The following is an 18363-nucleotide window of genomic DNA, read 5'->3' as shown; positions in this document are numbered from 1 at the left end:
AAGAAGTTGCATGAGACTTTGCTGGACTATATGGACTACAACATTATTTTGATGGGAGATATGAATGGAGTGGTATCCACAAACATGGATAAGTCACAAAGACAGGTAGTTACCAAAGATGGTAGACTACCAAAAACTTTTTTTGAATTGACTGACAATATGGATTTGATTGACATTTGGAGAACTAGGAATCCCTTGGGTAGAGAGGGAACCTTCTTTTCTGAAGCCAAAATGACGTGGACAAGAATTGACCAAATCTGGATAACTAGAGGACTGGCACCTAAGACTCGAAAAGTAGAGATCTGCCCTAAAACGTGCTCCGACCATAATGCCGTGAAAATGGAGATGAAATTAACACCAACCGGTTCCTTCAGATGGAGGGTGAATGACACCTTGTTTAGAGATCAAGAGGTTACTAAGAAGGCCCAAAAAACCCTGAGAGACTATTTTGAGATAAATTTGAATACTACCGTGGAAAAAAGAGTAATCTGGGACGCAAGTAAAGCAGTTATGAGGGGGTTTCTGATCCAACAGAATTTATTAAAGAAGAGAGCTCAAAATGAGAAAAAAGAATTTTTTTTGGAAAAAATAAAAGAGGGCGAGAAGAAACTGAGAGTGAAACCAAATTCACAAGAGATTCTGAGAGAAATAAAGCTACATCAAGTGCAATATATGAAGATGATGAATCAGGAAATTGAATGGAAAATTAAACAAATGAGACAAAGGACTTTTGAATCGGCTAATAAATGTGGGAAACTGTTAGCTTGGCAGATGAAAAAAAGACAAAAGCTTAACACCATTGCTAATTTGGAAGTGGATGGAAAGAACATCCAGAATCCAGTGGAAATTAGAAAATGTTTCCAGAGGTATTTTAAACAGTTATATACACAAGGGCCTCAGAAAGAGTTTGATATAGACCAATTTCTGAAAACAAATGGATTACAAAAAATCTCTTAAGAAAATAAGATAATGCTGAATTACAAAATTATGGAACAGGAGGTAGAAGGTGCCATTCAGAACATGCAGTTGGGAAAATCTCCAGGGCCGGATGGTTTAACCTCAAAATACTATAGAACTTTGAAGGACTGGATAATTCAACCATTAAAGGAGGTTTGCAATGAAATTTTGGAAGGGAAAAAAGCGCCAGAGTCGTGGAAAGAAGCATATATTACACTTATACCGAAAACTGAGTCTGAAAAGACACAACTTAAGAACTACTGACCCATATCCCTGTTAAATGTGGATTACAAAATATTTGCTGACATTTTGGCCAAAAGACTAAAAAAAGTATTAGTGGAAGAGATACACAAGGACCAAGCTGGCTTTCTCCCAGGCAGACACTTGTCTGACAACACGAGGAATATAATCAACATTTTGGAGACGTTGCAAGTGGACATCAATACCAAAGCAGTTTTAATTTTTGTGGATGCCGAGAAAGCTTTTGATAATATTTCTTGGAGCTTTATGAAGAAAAATCTTCAGGGGATGGGGGTCGGTCAAGGGTTTGAAAATGGTATAAGTGCAATTTATTCAGAACAAAAGGCTAAACTAATAGTTAATAATGTGGTGACAGAGGAATTCAAGATAGAGAAAGGGACACGACAAGGCTGCCCAATTTCCCCATTGCTTTTTATTTCGGTCCTGGAGGTTTTGTTAAATATGATTAGAAGGGACCATCTGATCAAGGGTATAAAGGTCGGAGCTAAACAATACAAATTGAAAGCTTTTGCAGATCACTTGGTATTGACGTTACAGGAGCCAGAATCTAGTACTAAAAGAGTATTAGAACTGATCCAAGAATTTGGTCATGTGGCAGGAATTAACTTGAACAAGTTAAAAACTAAAGTTCTTGAGAAAAACTTAACACCGAATGAGAAAGAGAGGTTTCAGAATGAGACAGGCTTAACAGTGGTTAAGAAGGTGAAATACTTGGGGATTAATATGACAGCTAAAAATGGGAACTTATTTAAAGACAATTATGAAAAATGTTGGTCGGAAGTGAAAAAGGATTTAGAAATATGGTCAAATTTGAAGCTTTCCTTGTTGGGTCGAATTGCTGCTATAAAGATGAATGTATTGCCAAGAATACTGTTTTTGTTTCAATCACTACAAATTCTGGACAAAATGGATTGTTTCAAGAAGTGGCAGAGAGATATTTCTAGATTTGTCTGGCAGGGCAAGAAGCCCAGAATAAAATTTAAAATATTAACTGATGTAAAGGAAATGAGCCTAAAGATATTGAAAAATTGATTTTTCTTAAAAAAAAAATTTTTTAGTCATCTGTTTTTTGTATTTTGTATTTTCTTTTTTTTTTCTTCTAGGATTTTTTGTTGTAATTTTTTGTATTTTTCTTGTTATCTTTTTTCTTTTTCTCTCTATGTTTTCTTTTTAGTTTGTTAAACCTGTGTTTATTGTAAAATCCTAATAAACATTTTTTTAAAAAAAATAAATTATTATTATTATTATTATTTAATTAACTAATTAATTAATTAAATTGATCAGGTGAGTGTTCTTTCGAAAGAGGCAGGTGGAATCTCCACGGTTGCTAATAGCATAATGTCGAAAGTCTAGTGAAATATGGGGAACCAAGAGCATCTGCTTGGCATGCAGAATATCCCAGAGTCAACCCCTGACAACTCCTGCAAGGGCTGGACGAAATCCCTGCCTGAAACTCTGGGGAGCTGCCACTCATTGAAGACCAGGGGTCCTCATACTATGTCCCACGGGCCGAATCCAGCCCGCCAGGGTCGTGAATCTGGCCTGCACGGTCATTTCAGAACCCACCAAGTGTCCGAGGCTGAAAGCATCTCGCCGCCCGCTCAGTCAGTCCCTGCGCAGCACTGAGGTAAACGCTACTGGCGTGGTGGCAGCTCTACCAATGAAAGGCCAGGGGATTTCGCCCAGGGACGGGGAAGTGAGGCGTTCCCAAAGTAAAGGGAGGATTGAACTCTGATTAATAAGAATACACACAGAGGCTTGAACCAGCAAGACTCTGGGAAGGGTGCGTATAATAATCTCTGTCTGTGTCTCTCTCTGTCTACCCCTCGGCCCAGGTCCTTTTATTCACAAAAGAACTTTTACAGAGTGTTCATAAGAACCAATCAGATTTCTTCTGAGCATTTCAACAGACCCCACGTGGGGAAAAGTTAAACTACAAACACTAGTTAAGCATGCATATTTTTGGGGAAAATGAATGAAAACTTAAAAGGAGTGCATTCAGCAACCCCGGAGGTCATAAACAATCAATACATATGATAAGAAGGATGGCCAGGAGGACAAAAAAGTCCCTAAATGTGGGGAATTGGACTAGAAGCACCTTGTGGTACCTTCCAACTTGACAATTCTATGATTCTATTACTCCCCTCCTTTCCACTCACCTTGAGAGGACCTTTTGTTCTGCCAGCTCACCTACAGATTAACACAGCAAGGTGTGCTCTGCTGAGCCAGTGTCAAAGGTCTACTGGTAGCTGCATCGTGGATGGAGGAGCATCCCTCAGATTTGACTCCTGTATGAATTCTCTGATGGGAAGTGAGATTGGATCTCTTACTGAAGCTCTTTCCACATTCCACACACTGATAGGGTTTCTCCCCTGTATGAATTCTTTGATGGGAAGTGAGATTGGATCTCTTACTGAAGCTCTTTCCACATTCCACGCACTGATAGGGTTTCTCCCCTGTATGAATTGTTTGATGGGAAGTGAGAGAGGAGCCATACGTGAAGCTCTTTCCACATTCCACACACTGATAGGGTTTCTCCCCTGTATGAATTCTCTGATGGGAAGTGAGTTCAGTGCTCCTACTGAAGCTCTTTCCACATTCCATGCACTGATAGGGTTTCTCCCCCGTATGAATTCTTTGATGGGAAGTGAGAGAGGAGCTATGAGTGAAGCTCTTTCCACATTCCACACACTGATAGCGTTTCTCCCGTGTATGAATTCTTTGATGGGAAGTGAGAGAGGAGCTTTCAGTGAAGCTCTTTCCACATTCCACACACTGATAGGGTTTCTCCCCAGTATGAATTCTTTGATGGGAAGTGAGAGAGGAGCTATGAGTGAAGCTCTTTCCACATTCCACACACTGATAGGGTTTCTCCCCTGTATGAATTCGTTGATGGGAAGTGAGAGAGGAGCTATGAGTGAAGCTCTTTCCACAGTTCACACATGGATAGGGCTTCACCCCTGTATGAATTCTCTGATGTGAAATGAGATCGGTGCTCCTACTGAAGCTCTTTCCACATTCCACACACTGATAGGGTTTCTCCCCTGCATGAATTCTTTGATGGGAAGAAAGATGGGAGCTCTGACTGAAGCTCTTTCCACATTCCACACACTGATAGGGTTTCTCCCCTGTATGAATTCTTTGATGACAAGTGAGATCGGAGCTATTAGTGAAGCTCTTTCCACATTCCACACACTGATAGGGTTTCTCCCCTGTATGAACTCTCTGATGTGAAATGAGATCGGTGCTCCTACTGAAGCTCTTTCCACATTCCACACACTGATAGGGTTTCTGCCCTGTATGAATTCTTTGATGGGAAGAAAGATGGGAGCTCTGACTGAAGCTCTTTCCACATTCCACACACTGATAGGGTTTCTCCCCTGTATGAATTCTTTGATGGGAAGTGAGAGAGAAGCTGTTACTGAAGCTCTTTCCACATTCCACACACTGATAAGGTTTCTCCCCTGTATGAATTCTCTGATGCCTAGTGAGAGAGGAGCTCTGACTGAAGCTCTTTCCACATTCCACACACTGATAGAGTTTCTTTCCAAGGATATTTTGTTGATGGGAAGTGGAATGGGAGCGCTGACTGCAGCTTTCTCCAAACTCCAAATTTTTACGTGGCTTCTCCTCTCTGGGGATTTTATCGTGATCACCTTCATTCTCGATTTCTGATTCATCACAATCTGCAATGGAGACAAAAAGGGATTAGAGCCTCAGGAACAAATGGAGAAGAACTTAAGGGAGTTCAGTGTGTTTCTTACCTTTGTTGTTTGTCAATAACCAACATATTTATTATGAGATTCTGTTGAGGTGCTGAATGTTGCTTTGTTTGATATACAGTAGTGGTCAAAATTGTGGAAGACTTTTGGAGAAAAGTGTATTTCAGTGGTTTGATGGCTCATAACACTGCTTCTTTTCGAGTAATATCATAAAATTATGTATCAATGGAAATTGTTCAATTACCCGTATTCTATCTAATGCTATAGCCAAATAACCAGAAAAAAGGACAAATTGCTTAGGTTGACTTTTGTCAGTGTCTTTTGTGATTGCTTTCAAGTTGGTTGTTTTTTTGTGTGTTCTTGTAAAACATAATAAAATTATAGAAATGGCACAAAGAGTTGAGGAGGCTTCCGGGGATCGCGGGAGTGAAAGCAAGCGGGATTCCTCAGTGCTGAGAGAATCCAGCTTTTGAGGGGAAAAGGGAGTGCTGCAAGAGCGCCGCAGCCCCCCAAACACCCTTGAAAGGATATTCAGGGGGCAGGGTCCCGGCACGGTCCAAGAGCTTATCCTCCGGCTGCCAAGTAACCTCTTTTTTGGAGGCGACGAGAGCCGCAGGGTAGAGAAGCGGACAGCAGGAGGCCATTTCTATCCCTCAAGAGCGAAGCTCCGAGCTTGCACACAGAAGCGATCAGCTCTCGAACTTTAAGAAATCGAACTGGGACTTTTTAAAATACAAATCCATGGATTAGAGCCAATTTGAAGTGGGTAAGGTGGAAAAAAGGAGGTCAGCCTTGCCTGGAATTTAAACTACACACAAGAACAATCTTCAGAGCGGGACAAAAACGTAAGTCAAGGCAAAAGGATTAAACTGATAATTTATTTGACTGCCTTTCAAAGGACTATAAGGAGTATAAGGATTATAAAGATAGAGAAAAGGGGGAGAGTCATTTGGAAGGCAATTAATAGTCTTATCAGTGAGTCGGTGGGAAATGTTGGGGGAGAAGACTCCGAGAGCTTTCTACTTTTGTTTTTAAAAAGATCTGCCCAATTGGCAGCGACGGACTGATTTATTAATTCTAGCCTGTGAAGAGAGACAGAAGATACTAAGAGGGAAAATACTGTTTCTTTACCTTAATTTGGTGGAAGTTTAAAAGAAGTTTGAGAGGAATTAGGAGTGTTTTTGCCCTCTGAAGTTCATACCCCCCTCCCTCCTTCTCTGTGGAGTATTTGAATGGGATACAAAGAAGCGAACTGCGCCATTTTTGTATCTTTGATGGGGGAGGCTTTTGCCCTTCTCCTTCTCTTCCCCTCTCTTTGAGATTTAACACAGACTTTTATTCGTTTGGTGGCATCTTATGGATTTTGATTTCAAGATATATCTGGCAGGGCAAAAAGCCGAGAATAAAATTTAAGTTGTTAACAGATTTAAAAGAGAGGGGAGGCTTGGCCCTGCCAGATATGAGATTATATTAAGAAGCAACGTGCATATGTTTGTTGAATGAATGGATGAAATTAGAAAATAGAGATTTGTTAGATTTGGAAGGATATGACAATAGATTCGGTTGGCACACATATTTATGGTATGAAAAAAATGAGTGCATAAAGGTTTCAAAAATCATATTATTAGAGGATCTCTGAATGAGGTATGGGGTAGGTACAAAAACCTACTTGAACCAAAAATACCACACTGGTTATCACCATTAGAGGCGATGAGTGTTAAAAAGATCAATATGACTGGGAGGTGGATAACATATGGAAGTTTAATTGAGAAAGAGGGAAGTAAGTGGAAAATGAAACCATATGAAGAAGTGAAAGAATATGTAAACGATTGGCTGCATTATTTTCAGATTAATGAAATGTTTAGAAAAGAGGTTGCAGAAAGAGGCTATTCTGAAAAAGAATCTAGGTTTCAACGAGAAGTATTGAATAACGAAGTTAAAAATTTATCTATGATGTATAAATTATTATTAGAATGGCATTTGAAGGATGAAGAGGTTAAATCAGTTATGATTCAATGGGCCAAAGACTTTGGATATAACATTCAATTTGATGATTGGATAAAATTGTGGAAGGAAGGGATGAGATTTACGGCATGTACCACAATTAAAGAAAATGTTATGAAAATATCGATGGTATATAACATCAGTTAAATTAAGTAAGATGTCTAAGGTGAGTAATAAATGTTGGAAATGTAAAGAGAAAGAAGGGACATTTTATCATGTGGTGGGAATGTAAACAAATGAAGTGCTTCTGGGAAATGATATATAATGAGATAAAGAAAATACTGAAATATACATTTGTTAAAAAACCAGAAGCATTTCTATTAGGAATATTAGGTGGTGAAATAAAAAGGAACGATCAGAAAGTATTTGTGTATGCAGTAACAGCAGCCAGAACTCTTTTGGCCCAGAAATGGAAACAAGAAATGCCTACAATTGAAGAATGGAGATTGAAATTAATGGATTACGCGGAACTGGACAGATTGACAGGGAGGAGTCGCAACCGACGAGACCAAAGATTCACTGAGGACTGGAGGAAATTTACAGAATATATTAAAAATATTTGTGATAATGATATAACATTTGTAAGTTTTCAAAAAGCTCTGTAAGAAGATTTGGTAGAAATATTGTTTAAACAACATGGTAAGAAAGGATATATATAATGCAATATAAATTAAGATCTGTGATAATTACGGAAAATTATCAGACATGTTGATGGAAGTCTAAAAGAAAAAAAAGATATGTGATGAGTTTTTGATGTTTAATGATGTTATAAATTTGTTTTTATTGGAAAATTAATAAAAATCATATTAAAAATGTGTTCTTGTAAAACATAGTAAAATTATAGAAATGGCACAAAGAGTTGACTGGTCACCCAGAAAGCGATGTAAAATTGTACTGTTAAGTGAACAAGGCTACAGTTTTGAAGAAATTGATGAAAGATTAGGAAAAACTTAACCAAAGCAGGCATTTCTATATTTTTGAAGAGGTATAAGGAGACTCAGTCACTACAAAATCAGACCGGTAAAGGCAGGGAAAGGTGCACAAAGGCAAGTGATGATGGACGAGTGGAGAGACTGTCCCTACATAGAATCATAGAGTTGGAAGAGACCACAAGGGCCATCGAGTCCAACCCCCTGCCAAGCAGGAAACACCATCAGAGCACTCCTGACATATGGTTGTCAAGCCTCTGCTTAAAGACCTCCAAAGAAGGAGACTCCACCACACTCCTTGGCAGCAAATTCCACTGTCGAACAGCTCTTACTGTCAGGAAGTTCTTCCTAATGTTTAGGTGGAATCTTCTTTCTTGTAGTTTGGATCCATTGCTCCGTGTCCGCTTCTCTGGAGCAGCAGAAAACAACCTTTCTCCCTCCTCTATGTGACATCCTTTGATATATTTGAACATGGCTATCGTATCACCCCTTAACCTCCTCTTCTCCAGGCTAAACATGCCCAGCTCCCTTAGCCGTTCCTCATAAGGCATCATTTCCAGGCCTTTGGCCATTTTGGTTGCCCTCCTCTGGACACGTTCCAGTTTGTCAGTGTTTGTCAGAAGAAAATCATCTGGGTGTATACAAGATGACATGGCACAATGTAATGTGAAGTTGAGTGCAAGGACTGGTCAAAATGTTATAATTCTAAGGAAAAAGCCATTGTCATCTCTCAAGCAAAGGTTGAAAACATTAAACCCATGTTAACAGGACAGTGGAACAATGGGACAATGTTATTTGGTGTGATGAGACCCAAATCTTCTTGCTTGGTAGTGATGGCATGACAAACGTGAGGAGAAGAATCAGAGAAGATTTACATTCACTTGCATTACACCGACCGTGAAACACCCAGATAGTGTCATGATCTGGGGTTGTATGGCAGCAAAAGATGTGGGCAAAATTTACGTCATTAATGGGGATGTAAATGCCCTAAAATGCATAAATGAAAGACTTGCTCCCAAACTGAAGCGTTCCTCAGGTGATCTTTTCCCAGATGCTGAAGCATATTGTCAGGGAACTGCCATCGGTTCAGGAGGGAGAGAGGAAAAGCCGAATGGATTACAGAGAGCCTCCAGGGATCGTGGGAAGCAGCTCCCCTTCAACGGAGGAGAATAAATACGCCTCCAGTGGAGAGGAGCTGCAGGAGTCGGAAGAGGCGAGGCGGTGCCAGGAAAACTTGCCTGGGCAAAGCGGGGAGGAGAGGGGTCCTCCGTTACCCACGGCCTCCTTGCGCAGAGAGGGGAGGCGCAGACTGGGCGTCAAGAAGCTGCTTTGCTGGGGAAAGTTTAGGAACCTCCCACTCACGGATTCTGCCAGCGACTGAGTCAGCCATGGGAGAGTGGCGCTCCAAACAGGTAAGGTTTATTTTGGCAGCAAAAGCAAGGCTTCACAGCCAAGCAGGGAGATATTTGCCTGCTTGCTCTTGAGCAACCCCTTGGAAACATTACACACACACACACACACACACACATATTCTATTTTCTATTTCAACAGGATTCCGCTCCATGTCATTTTGCTGTTGTGTGCAAAAGGTGCTTTCAAGATCAGGGGAAAGAGACAACGGAAGAGGATTGGAAGAAATTCAAAACTTATCTTAAGAACTATTACAAAATTGATGAATGCTAAAATGTCGAGGTGTTGAGAAAGAAAAAGGGATTACAGTGACATAAGATTAAGTTGAAGAAAAGACTAATAGAACATATATTTGATAAAATTATTTAGAAGCTGCTGAAATAATTTTTGAAATTGGAATGCAGAAAGGGGAGGTATGGGGGAGTCCGAGAAGCGAGGGATATGAAAAAAAGGTTATGAAATTATACATGTTCGTTTGTCTGTTTATTTGTTTGTGTTGTTTAAAAAATGTTGTAAAACCAATAAAAAATTTATTTAAAAAACAAAAACAAAAGGTGCTTTCAAGATAAAGATATTACACTGCTGGAATGGCCTGGGAATAGCCCAAAACTTTAACCCAATCAGAAATCTATGGAGCCGACTAAAGAAACTTGTTAGTCAGAAGCAACCCAGCAATAAAGTCCAATTAACAGAGGCAATAATTTAATCTTGGTTTCACTTTATTACAGCTGCAGAACTAAAAACTTGGTTCATATCATGGGAAGGCATTGTAAGGCCTTAATTAAAGCTAAAGGTTGCCAATGGTTATGACTGCTGTTCTAATAAATACTCCTTCATAAAAGTTCTTTCATTACATTCTTCATTAGATTATCCTTCCATTGATATATAATTTTATGGTATTACTCCACACCACACAGGTGGCGCTGTGGGTAAGAAGAAGAAGAGTTTGGATTTGATATCCTGCCTTTCACTCCCTTTAAGGAGTCTCAAAGCGGCTAACATTCTCATTTCCCTTCCTCCCCCACAACAAACACTCTGTGAGGTGAGTGGGGCTGAGAGACTTCAAAGAAGTGTGACTGGCCCAAGGTCACCCAGCAGCTGCATGTGGAGGAGCGGAGACGCGAACCCGGTTCCCGAGATTACAAGGCTACCGCTCTTAACCACTACACCACACTGGCTCTCAGCGCCTAGGACTTGCCGATCGCATGGTCGGCGGGGTGAGCTCCCGTTGTTCGGTCCCAGCTCCTGCCCACCTAGCAGTTTGAAAGCACCCTTAAGTGCAAGTAGATAAATAGGTACCGCTTTATAGCGGGAAGATAAACGGCGTTTCCGTGTGCTGCGCTGGTGCAGGCTCGCCAGAGCAGCTTCGTCACGTGACCCGGAAGTGTCTTCGGACAGCGCTGGCCCCCGGCCTCTTAAGTGACATGGGCGCACAACCCTAGAGTCGGACACGACTGGCCCATACGGGCAGCGGTACCTTTACCTTTACTTACTCCACACAAAAGTGGTGTTATGAGCCATCAAATCTCAGAAATACACTTTTCACAAAAGGTTTCCACAATTTTGGCCACTAGGAGAAGTTGTTCACTTTAAAGTTAATGTTCTTTTTATATGGGATCAGATTATTATTATTTATGCTTCATGTTTATAAATGTGTTGGAAGCCATGTTTATATATGTGTTGGAAGCCGATTCAATAAGTCTAGCTCTTCTCTGGGATGAATTTTGTTTGGCCCAGCCATGGCATCCCCTGTTGGGATACTGCAAGGGAGATAAAGTCCATCATGGCCCCCAAGCTGGCTGCCGGACATCCATCGATCTCCCGTAGACACGCAGTGTGAGCGATTAGTAGCGACGTGAGTTGTTTCTAGAAATATCTTGTCACATTCCAGAGCTCATGCACACCTTTTATCAGCAGATAATGCACAGCCAGAAGTCGCACCCAGGAGAGCATAATTTACAATCTTTATTCAGCGTTGATCAGAACAAAGAAAGACATGACTGTTCTGCGTCAGTGTCTTCGACCGAGAGAGAAATCGAAAGCAACAGCAAACATAAACATCCTGTGAACAGGAAATACGCAGGCTCTGTGACTCACAGCCTGCTCCCTTTTAAGGTGGAACGGAAATATCCTAACATCCTCCCCCTTTCCGTGTAACCTGTAGTACCTGTGGTTCAACCCAATTGCAACCTTTGTACGTAAACCTTAAGTTGTTCTCTGTTAACAACCTTAGACAACAGATCAGCAGGAATTTCATTTCCTGGCATGTAGGACACCTGAATGAGTCCTTTCTGAATACACTCTCTTGCACGATGTAGCTTAATCTGCAAGTACTTGGTCCTTTGCTTGCAACTCTCTGAGTTCAGCAAAGCCAAACACGATCTATTGTCTTGATACACTTGTACAGGACATTTCACAGACACTTTGATGTCCTTAAACAGTTGCAGCAACCATTCACAATCCATGAGTGAAAATGACAGAGCATTGAGTTCTGCTTCACAGGAACTTAGGCTCACTGTCGTCTGCTTCTTGCACAACCAGTCAAACAGGCAGTGGTTGTACATGTAGCATACTCCAGAAGTGCTCGTACCATCCGTGGTGTCACTTCCAAAACTTGCATCAGCAAAGATTTCAAGACCTCCAGTCTTCTGACTGGTGAACCTCAGCCTGTAGTGCATAGTCCCTTTCAAATAGCGGGCTATGCGCTTCAGAGCTTTCCAATCCTGAACAGTAGGATTGTTGGCATGTCTGCTAAGCAGGTTACAGCTTACAGCTATGTCAGGTCTTGAGCATCTAGCAATGAAATTCAGCTTGCCTAGAATGCATCTGTACAGCGTAGTGTCAGAAAACGCTTCAGCAGTACTGTCTACCTGGTAACCTGTCACCATCGGTGTGTCTGCTGGGTTTGCATCAACCAAATTCAACCTGGTTAATACATCAGCAATTTTCTGTGTTTGGTGTACCAGAAAATTACCTGCTTGGTCCCTCTCCACCTGCAGAGAAAGATAGTTGGATACCTCACCAAGATCCTTCATGTCAAAGTGCTCCTTCAGCTGAGCTAGGGTGCTTTGGTACAAAGCCTGATTCTTCCAAAACATCAGAAGATCATCAACAAAACATAAACAATACAGTTTGTTTTGCCCCTCCTCCTTGACAAACACACATGGATCAGCTTTGCCCTGGTGAAAACCTAGAGAAAGCAACGTCTCAGTGAGTTTTGTGTTCCAACACCTGGCACTCTGCTTGAGACCATATAAGGATTTCTGCAGTTTACAGACCATTCCCTTTTGTATCTGCATTCCATCAGGTGGAAGCATAAACAGCTCCTCGTTCAAAATCCAGTACAAAAAAGCTGTATTAATGTCATGATGGGAAACATGCAGTTTCTCCTCTGCAGCTATCTTGAGCATCAGCCAAATGCTCTCATATTTGACGGTGGGTGAGTAGGTCTCGTGGTAATCCTGTCCTGGTACCTGTGAAAAACCTCTGGCAACCAATCTGGCTTTGTGTCTGACTACCTTGCCATTCTGGTCTGTCTTGGCCTTGAAGACCCATTTGCTGCCAACCAGTCTCATCCCTGGGACTACCGGTACCAGTTCCCAAGTTTGGTTCCTGTTCAAGGAATCAACTTCAGCCTTCATGGCATTAAGCCAAGGCTCAGCAAATTAGAGGTTAACTCCTGAACCTCTTTGAAGCTTGAAGGTTCCCACACCTTCTCTGAGCTACTAAGAACAGCAGTTGCTGTCTTAGCAAACTCATCAGCAAATCTCTTTGGAGGTCTGCCCTTTGTGGCTCTCTCAGATCTGCGTACTAGACGCAAGTCTTCTGGACTCATCTCCTCAGTCTTAGGAGAAAAGTGACCAATGGTGAACAGTGGTTCTTCCAGTTCATTGTCAGACGCATCAGATGGTCTGACTGAGGCCTTTGCACTCTTGTAGTCTGCTGTGTCATCACTGTCACTGACACCAGCAGCAGCGCCGCCCACTGAACTGGAATCCGAACTCTGATCATCATCATCATCATCCTCAGCAGCTTCCTCAGCTTTAGCTGCTTTAGCTGCTTGCTTGACATCACCTTCATCCTCCTCTGGGTAACTCTGGAAAATTCCCACATTTCCCCCCCACTTAGGATTGTACTCAACACTCCTTCTGAACTTAATGGACTTAGAGTTAGTCATCCATACCCTGTATGCACCTTTTTCGTACCCAATGAACAAACCATGTGCCCCACGCTTCCCAAGCTTGTTGCTTTGTGGGGTGTGTACCCACATGTCAGAACCAAAGATTCTCATGTGCTTGATGTTGGGTTTCTTACCAAACATCTTCTCATAGGGGGTACAACCAATAGGTGATGACAATCTGCGATTAAAAGTGTAAGCAAAATTCGACAGAGCCTCCCCCCAAAACTTATCAGGGAGATTGGCATCATGCAACAAGGTTTTCATTCCTTGCAGCAACGTTTGATTTGCTCGCTCCGCAAGCCCATTCATCCATGGCGATCTAGGCGTTGATAAGTCATGCTGGATTCCCTTCTCAGTCAGGAAAGCTTCAAACTGCTGAGAAGTGAACTCCCCGCCCCGATTAGTAAAGAGACAACCAATACGTTTACCGTGAACATTTTCCAACCAAGCACAGAATGCCTTGAACTTAGGAAACGCTTGCGATTTCTGCTCGAGCATAAACACATGAATGTACCTGGAAAAAGAATAAATTAGAACCATGAAGTACCTTGCTCCTCCCAGAGAGGGCGCAAGTGGACCTACCAGGTTTGCAGGCACTAGCTGGTAGGGTTTGGAAGCCTGCCTGCTAGACTCCTTGCCTTTTGGAGCAACCTTCACCTTGTTCTCTGCACAAGATACACATTTCATGTGAAATTTACAGGGTTTGATGTTCAAACCCTCAACCATCTCTGGCATCTTGGCCAGTGCCTTCCAAGAGAGGTGACAAAACCTTCTGTGTGCATCGTGAATGCATCCTGCATGAAGAACTTTGTTAGTTTGTGCAACACAACAAGAATCAGCATTAGACACAGCAACAGCACCAGTGTCGTCATAAGTTATATGGAACAAACCATGCATAAACACTGCATGCAAAATGTCCTCTTTGCCTTTTCTGATGACACAGATGCTCCTCTTGAAGGAAATCCCAAAACCACGCCCAGTAAGCTGTGGGACACTGAGCAAGTTGCTTGCAGCTCCTGGAACATAAAGTACATCTTTGATGGTTGTGCGCAGACTTGCCAGTCTCACAGTCCCTTCTCCTGCGATTTGCAACGTCTTTCCATCAGCCAGGTGGATCTCACCTTCTTGAGGTTTGAAGGAGATAAAGAGGTGGCGGTCTTACGCGACATGGCGGCTCGCACCAGAATCAACAACAAACCTGCCTTTGGCTTTTGGAGCAGTCTTTACAGCAAGCAAACCCTTGTTTTCCACTGGCATGGGCTTTTGCAGCTTGCCCCCCTGCTCCTGGCCATCAGACTTGCCTTTAGCCTTTTGTGAAGCTGTGCCAGCAAACAAAACCTTGTTTTCCACTGGCGTGGGCTCTTCACCCTCCCTCTGCTTCTGGCCATCTGCAGGCGTCTGCCTCTGTTTACCTTTGCCCTTCCGGCCTCTGCAAAGGCGATGACCTTGGTTCCCATGAGAAACAGAGCTCTCAGCTGCCGACTCCTTGGCTCCCCCTAGAGGCTGGAATGCTGCCTGGGATGACGTGACAGCCAGCTCCCCCTGCAGCTTGCAACCGGTGCCCTCAGCATCCCTGCATTCACTCGCATTCTGGGAAACAGCCAGGACCTCCGACGCAGTCAAACTCTGGGCTGGGATGACTGGCTGGTGGGCTATCTTCAAAGCATTCCACATCTTACGTGCAGTCACGTGGCCAGCCAACGTTTTAATCTCCTCCAGAGAGACGGACAAGACTATTACGTCAATGGCCCTCGAATTCTGGCCTTTCCATTTCTCTGTCAGAGGAACTGGAGGGGCTTCAGACACAGTATGCCACACTCCAAACTGATGCAGCAAACTCTCACACCACACAGCCCAGGTTTTATAATTGTGCCCATTCAACTTTGGGCACTCAGTAGCCTCAGAAGCTTGGAAAAACTCCGTTTCCAGCTTTTTGGTTTTGCCGTGAGCCTTATACACTTCAGAGACGTCTTATCTCAGCAGCTCATTAATCACGAAGCCTTTGGCGCGGCTCCCAGATCCATTAGTCTGCCGGAGTTCAAAGGCTCCTGCCTCGGCAAACAGAAAAGTCTTACTTTCGCTTTTCCTCCACATACCTCTCAACGCAGTCTGTCGCAGTCTTACTCTCCTGTAAGTACCGTGAATCTGGGCCCGAAACCTGTTGTTGGGATACTGCCAGGGAGATAAAGTCCATCATGGCCCCCAAGCCGGCTGCCGGACATCCATCGATCTCCCGTAGACACGCAGTATGAGCGATTAGTAGCGACATGAGTTGTTTCTAGAAATATCTTGTCACATTCCAGAGCTCATGCACACCTTTTATCAGCAGATAATGCACAGCCAGAAGTCGCACCCAGGAGAGCATAATTTACAATCTTTATTCAGCGTTGATCAGAACAAAGAAAGACATGACTGTTCTGCGTCAGTGTCTTCGACCAAGAAATCGAAAGCAACAGCAAACATAAACATCCTGTGAACAGGAAATACGCAGGCTCTGTGACTCACAGCCTGCTCCCTTTTAAGGTGGAACGGAAATATCCCAACATCCCCTCCATCTCCATTGTCAGTCATTTCTTTGATCAACCCAAGACTGACAGGAGCAAAAACAAAAACAGAAAACCTGAAGCTCCACATTTCCTGGACTTGTATCAGAGCAGCAGAGCGAGTGCTGCTTGTGTGTGTGAGCTTGCAGAACTCAGGGTCCAATACACTGCTGATCCTCTAAATTAGAAAGCTTTTTTGTATGTACAGCAAGATAAACCATCGGAAAATGCAGACGTTGCGTCTTCCTTGTCTCAGCAGAAAACGAAAGTCAGAAAGAACGAAGAAACAGCTTTCCCGGATGTTGAGAAAGCTCCTCCCCAGATGCAGGACACTCTGAGCTGTTAACCCTGTAAGCTCTAAAGCTCACAACTTATCTTTCCTAACAATTCTGAAGCTGACATTTAAGATGGCCTGGGCAGTTCAGACCAGCCCGGTCGTGGTAGAAAAAGGAATAATTTGAGGAAGATTGTTCAAAGAAAAAACTGTAAGTTACTGTTTATTGTGGGGGTGTTAGGTTCCCAGGTGCTATAGGGGGTGCTGTTGAGCTCTGTGAAAGAGAGGTATGTTTTGAATTTCCAGGCTGATATGATGATCCCACACGGAGCCTTACCAAGAGAGGCCACGATCCCACGAGTGTCCTCCATGACGTCCTTATGCAGAACTCTCTGGACAGGATCCAGGAACGCCCACTCCTCGTCTGTGAAACGAATGGTGACATCTTCAAAGCAGACTGGACCCTAAAAGAAAAAGGGAAATGTCCTCTCTGAGACAGCAGAAATATGATCTGCTACACAATGCTCTGTTGTTTCCTTCCTGTAAATTGTGGTGTTGTTTCAATAGGATTCCTTTGCTGCACATTTTATTTATGGATGCTTATTTTATTCTGCCTTTTAGTTATGGGTATCCGTCTTTGTGCAAATAGGTGGAACTCCACCTTGTGTTTTCCAAGTCATTCTGCCTACTCAAGCATTCCAGTTTCCCCAATGGAAGGATCCACTTTCTCCTCTCCTCGTGAGTTGTTCTGGGAAGGTTCCCTCCCAATGCCCTAGAGCCAAATTCAAGGGGTTCATGGGGGCATGGAGAGGGGGAGGGGAGGAATGGGGGGCAGGCTCCATTTTCCAGCGGATGGCGCTGGTTAGGTGAATCCATGCCACTATTTGTTCTCATTTGTCCACTTCTTAGAAACCAATTTTTGCATTCAGTGATCAGTCTAGAAATAAGATAAGCCTATTTTGGATGGCCATCTGTCTTGGATGATCTAGCAACGCAGGGGGTTGGATTTAATGACACTTGGTGTCCCTTTCAACTCTAGGATTCCATGAAAACTGCAACTACAGATGAATCCTACTGGCGAAATTCAGAAGGCTGGTGTCAGAGTTATATGGATAACCTCCTCTTCCCAGGCTTCTCCCTCTTCTCCCTCTTCCGCCTCTGACCGCTCATCCTTCCTCCACCTCCACTCCTTCGGCTCTGAGACGTCTTCCCTTCCTGCTTCCCCGGCTGCTTCCTCCCACCATTCCTCTGTGCCCAACCAGTCCATGATATTGCTCCATCCCTCGGCCTCTGTCCCCACAAGGCAGCTTCCCCTGACCTGATTTGGTTCCACAGCCGCTGCTTCCCTTCTGCCCCCATGAAAAAGCGGATCAGGAGGTTTTGCTGGCATCATTCTGTCACCTGCAAGAGAAAAAATGTAAACAGGATGCCAGGAGTGCCTACTTCTCTTACAAGGGAAACAGGGCATCTCTAACTACAGATGGGCCTTTCAGAAAGCCTTACCTGCTGAAAGCATTTGGAGGTTTGTGCCCATTTCATATGTTAGATGTGCAAAAACCCATCTCCCCTCCTCTGGACCCTTGTTCCCAACTGTCTCCCCGCAAAACAAGATGAAAAGAATATCAGTGTTTGTAAAAAAAAAAAAAAAAGGTTCTGTTGGCATAAAAGAGTCCACGAGAAGAGTATCCTTGCAGAGTACTGGTGTAGCTGCTCTGTGAGTCGCCTACTGTGGTCCTCTAGCAGTTCAAACTGTTCCAGTAGCCGATGCTGAGTGCTTTCCTGATCCTCAGATCCTAGCTGCCCCAGCGTCACTGCAGACAGTTACAGCTTGCCACCAACTGCTCCAACGCACAGCCACTGGCTCCATACACCACCAGGACTCACCAGCTCAGATGCTGTCAGTCGTTTTGCACTCTGCACAAGCTCAGAAACACTGGGCCCATAACCTGTCAGTGTTTGTAAAAAAAAAAGGGGGGGTTCTGACCTCCCTTTGTTGCCTCAGCCTGGTCCTCAGACCCTTGTTGGCATAAAAGAGTCCACAAGTAGAGTATCCTTGCAGAGTGCTTTCTGCTTTTATTCTTAA

At 43.2% G+C, this 18363-nt stretch overlaps 2 protein-coding genes across 5 annotated transcripts in view; one reads left to right on the top strand and one right to left on the bottom strand.

Moving 5' to 3' along the window:
• Positions 1-18363, top strand: part of LOC308475072 (uncharacterized protein) — a 296536-nt gene that overhangs the window by 182995 nt on the left and 95178 nt on the right. The window lies entirely within an intron of this gene.
• LOC308475116 (uncharacterized protein) overlaps positions 1-18363 on the bottom strand; it is a 55500-nt gene that overhangs the window by 34380 nt on the left and 2757 nt on the right. Inside the window, exons 4-7 of one of the 3 annotated variants that reach the window (XM_081002039.1) lie at positions 17599-17681; positions 16618-16744; positions 16501-16554; positions 3378-4904 (exon numbers count right to left, since the gene is read on the bottom strand). In XM_081002039.1, coding sequence (XP_080858165.1) covers positions 3409-4904; positions 16501-16554; positions 16618-16744; positions 17599-17681 — 1760 coding nt within the window. In that variant the 3' untranslated portion in view covers positions 3378-3408. Of the gene's footprint in view, positions 1-2976; positions 4905-16500; positions 16555-16617; positions 16745-17598; positions 17682-18363 lie in introns of those variants that run through there. The other 2 variants (XM_081002040.1, XM_081002041.1) reach the window with 2 other exon arrangements.

This window comes from Podarcis pityusensis, assembly GCF_964106645.2.
Source record: "Podarcis pityusensis genome assembly, chromosome: 4".
Taxonomy (NCBI): domain Eukaryota; kingdom Metazoa; phylum Chordata; class Lepidosauria; order Squamata; family Lacertidae; genus Podarcis; species Podarcis pityusensis.
Note: the sequence above shows the minus strand (reverse complement) of the source record. Positions and strands in the feature narration are given on the sequence as shown.